The sequence below is a fragment of the Crassostrea angulata genome, chromosome 1 (genome assembly GCF_025612915.1).
Source record: "Crassostrea angulata isolate pt1a10 chromosome 1, ASM2561291v2, whole genome shotgun sequence".
In the NCBI taxonomy this organism is placed as follows: Eukaryota; Metazoa; Mollusca; class Bivalvia; order Ostreida; family Ostreidae; genus Magallana; species Magallana angulata.
The window spans coordinates 40,323,252-40,327,776 of NC_069111.1; the positions used below are offsets into that span (position 1 = coordinate 40,323,252).

The window sequence follows — 4,525 nt, forward strand, 5'->3', positions numbered from 1 at the left end:
CATGAAAATATCCCTTATCAACCCTTAGAAAAAAAAACAACAGACTTTAGGCATTTTATTTTCTTCCGGTTATAAGTTTGTATAAACAAAATAGATGTATCAAACATGTTTAATTAAAGTAGAATGACAGCGACAAAATGTCCTTATTACTTGCTTTCTATTCATACTTCCCCAATATAAAACTAAGGAATATAAAAGAAATTCTGCCGTTTTCAGCATTTTATTGGGTAATCTGAAAACAAACACCAACAGAAAATATCAATCTTAATTTTTTTCTGATAATATGTTGGGACTAACTGATGTTTTCCTATGTGTCTGTTGCCTTTTTGCCAATATCACCATAACGTCATGTTTTTGTAACGTTACATATAATTCAACAGATGTAATTGTGAAATGTGATAACGCTAATACATCTAACGTACCAAAGAATGTAACGATTCTGTTTTGTAATAACAACAAGGATGATTGTAACGCGAGATTGTTTTGTAATCGTGATTTTAAAAAATTGCGTTTCATCGACATATCAAAAAATAGTCTACAATATTTACCACAAGGGTGTTTTTCTTCGTTTGTGGATTTGGAACACTTAATTATATCAAACAATCAACAGCTGGGTTTTGATAACATGTATAACGCGTTCCACGGACTTAACAAGACCAAGATAAAACAAATTCATGCCAGTAATGTCAACCAAGTTACTGTCATCTACCCTTATCCGAGGAACATATCAACTCTTCTAACAAAAACCTCACTCAAAACCTTTCATCTTGCATACAACGAAATTCAAACTTTAGAAAGCGGGTCCTTTTATTTGTTACCAATGACTTTGCAAGACCTATCTATTCGTGGAAATCGATTTGAATGGAATCCAGTTTTTTTAGAAATTGCCAGCCTGAAAAGCCTTCAGAAGCTCGACATCAGTTATCAATGTTCAACACGTAGGTATCGTCAGAGAACACGACGACATATTGATCTGGAAAGAAACATCACAAACCAAACTAAAGAAGACTGCAAAGATAAAACACTAGGGGACCTTTTTCGTGTGGTTCCACCAAGTCTTACAACCTTAATCGCAACGGGCTTGATATCCGAATACTCTTGCATTCCGCGTTTTGGCATTTCAAGGCAGAGTAAGCTTGAGTACATAGACATTTCCCAAGCAGGATACAATACTTGGATAGGTCCTATTGATGTTCATCCCGTGTTTAATAATATAAGAGAGTTAGATTTGTCAAACAACCAATGTCATTTTATCGAAACTGGCTTTTTTCGTAATTTAACTCACCTTACAACTCTTAACTTAAACTACAATGTACTTGGTCCATTCATGTCATTTACAAAAATATCAGCATCTGTTTTCCATGGGCTTAAATCTTTAAAATGTTTGTGGATGACAAACAACTTTATAAAGCATCTCGATAAAAACATGTTGAAGGACAACATTTACTTAGAGGAGCTTCACATAAATAAAAACGAGATTGAATCATGGACTTTAGATATCAGCCATCTGAAATACCTAACACTAATCGATTGTTCCCGAAATAAACTCACCACTCTTCCCAAATCAGTCAGAGATTCGTTGGATGCGATTAGCAAGAACAAAACAGTAATGGTGAATCTTAAATATAATAAAATTATATGTACATGCAAAAATTTGAATTTTCTTGACTGGATGTTTAAAACCCGGGTCAGAGTAATACTCCCGGAGGGTTTTCAATGTGTTGGTTTTAAAGGTAATATATCATATGGCTATAACTATCTAAAGAAAGAATGTGGTAAGGAAAACAGCGTTAAAGAGTGGCTGTATCTTGTTCAGACAATTTGTCTTCTCTTCATTCTATGTGTCATCGCTCTTGTTGTTTACAAGAAACGTTGGACACTCATCTATCGGTGGTATATGTTTCGTCTAAAACGAAAACGATACACTCCAATCGGAGGATGCGCTGGTGGTTATCAGTTTGACGCGTTTCTGTCTTTTGCTGACGAAGACAGACCATTTGTTGACAGAGTGATAGATGAGTTGGAGGGAAATCCGGAGGTTAAACTTAATGTTTGTGTTCATTTCAGAGACTTTATACCTGGAAAATCTATTTCAAGGAACATTGTCACATCGATTCATTCGAGTAAGAAGACAATTGTGTTCATGTCACGTGCCTATCTCAAAAGTGATTGGTGCAAATACGAATTGCGAATGGCTATCACAGAAGAGAGCCACATGAATCGTGAAGTTGTCATAATGACAGTGCTTGAAGATATTCCCCATAAAGAACTTTCTCTGGATGTCCTGCAGTATTATAAGAAGAACAGTTACATTATCAAACCCAACACAGAGGAAGAATTAAAACTGTACCTGAAAGTGTTAGAAAAACTTGTTAATTAATGTAAAATATTCTTCTAATGTGTTTTGATTACCTTTATTTTACAATGCTTACATTGATTTGCTGGGGTTTTTTTGATAAGAGATAGAATTACTTCTGATGAACTGGAATTTATAAAAAAAATTATAATACAGTAATCAGACTAAATAATAGATTGTCCCATTTTGGTTTGATCTCAGTTCAAACAAGTTATAAGAGAAACACAAGGAAATAAAAAAAAATGATGAAAAATCAGTACGAAAATCGATTTATTTAAATATAATGATTTAAAGGTAAAAACTTTATTAACAGTGTGCAAAGAAATATTACTTTTCCCCGAAAATTCCTTTAAGAGTACATAACTGTATAAGGAAACGTGTATTGTATCTGTTTCGAATGTTGAATATATCATATCTTATTAAATGGAAAGAGCTGCGGTTTCTTGTAAAATAAATCATTTTCTTATCATAAAAAGTGCTCTTATTATGAATTATTAAAAAAAACGTATAGAAAAGTGAACAAGGAAACAAGTTTAATGCCTTACTTTTCCTCGAATGCTGTTTCAATTAATTTTATAAAAAGGAAATTTTTCTCAAAGCATAAATAACATTTGTTAACGGTATAATTTAAGAGGTCGCTTTATTACCCTTGTGCAAAGGAAAAAATAGGGGAAGGGGGGAATCTCAAAACGACGTACGGATTTATGGAAATAAAAGTAAATAAAGTTAACCAAAAAACTTATTTAAATCGGAAGAGTTTAACAGCATAAATTACTTTTTGTTTAAGAAACTACATTAGACAAACTTAACCCTCTTTAAGTAACAAGTTACATAGTGTGTGATTGTGTGTGTGATTGTGTGTGTGTGTGTGCGTTCGTAAACACTGGCAAATGAGAGCCGACGTCAAGTTACACAGCAACAACTGAGAACACAAAATTCAAGTGAGGACAAAAATCTGGTCCTCAGTTGAATTTCACCTTAGAAATGCTTAAAATCATGCCATAAACCATATATGTGAAAATTGGTGCATGGACCAGTTGGAAGTATTTTTCCGTTTTGTGTATGTTGTGTGTGTATAATTATCAGCCCGTCAGCATGGCGGTATACACACCACGAAGGGTAACACGCATGCGCGGGTTAAAACGGAAGTTTACATTCTATCTGGATCATTTAAGCGCTTGAAAACATACAGATATCAAGGACGATCAATGTCGCGTAAAAAGATAAAGGTAAGTATTATTTGTTTTGGTTTTTAAAAAATATTTTATAGTGTGTGTTATTTAAATATGTTAAGGAATTTATTCAACAAACGGAAATTTACATCCATACTTGTTTTTTCGATTAAATTGAATCATACCTTCAGTTACAAATACAGTGCAAGAAGCCGTGTATGATCGATACAAACTGGTATAATGGTAAATTATTTCCAACAGTATAAGTCAGTATTTACTTAAAATCGTTAATATTATACATGTACATAAACCATCACATACAATTTCATACAACTAACTAAAGACGTCACAACAAAAATTGCTCATTATCCTCTATAGGCATCAATATTAACAGCCATTGTCTTTGCAGGATGATCATTGTATTCATTTATTACATACAGACGATGTGCAATTTTCAGAGCAATATTAATTAATGTGTTATCAAACGAAAAGCTAGATATGCACAATAAATGTGCCATACAAATATTAATTGCATGGCGTTAAAGAAAATATCCAATGGCATGTAAACATGAAATCAGCAAGTACTGGGGACGTGTAAAGGAAAATAAAAGCAATAATTTCATTTTAATTAAGAAGTTGCTAACCTAGCTATTATGACATGAAAACGTGTTATAACCATTATAGTTTTTGAAGTAGTTTGTACTATGTAAACACAATATATCAACATCATTTTCCCCCAACACCCCTCCCTTAAGTAAATTTTAGATCCGCGCCTGTTTGCATATCATTACATCATGCAACTTATATATGAAAAAATATGATATCCCAGAAAGTTGTCCTTTTTTAAATGAAAATATATCAACGAATCAATTTAAGCTATAAATGCACAATCAATATAACATACCAATCGCAAGGCGTAAAAGATTATTAAATGAAAAGATACCAACGAATTTAATACACACATATAAATATAAAGACTCAACAAAAAAACCCACAT

At 32.7% G+C, this 4,525-nt stretch overlaps 1 protein-coding gene across 1 annotated transcript; it reads left to right on the forward strand.

Annotated features, from left to right (window-relative positions):
• Positions 1-251: 251 nt before the first annotated feature.
• LOC128156014 (toll-like receptor 4) lies at positions 252-3,223 on the forward strand. The gene has a single exon (XM_052817971.1). The coding sequence runs from the start codon at positions 284-286 to the stop codon at positions 2,378-2,380; it is 2,097 nt and encodes a 698-aa protein (XP_052673931.1). The 5' UTR covers positions 252-283; the 3' UTR covers positions 2,381-3,223.
• The last annotated feature ends 1,302 nt before the right edge of the window (positions 3,224-4,525 follow it).

Coding starts and splice junctions, on each gene's coding strand:
- LOC128156014 (XM_052817971.1), top strand. CDS start 284: ATGTTGGGACTAACTGATGTTTTCCTATGTGTCTGTTGCCTTTTTGCC.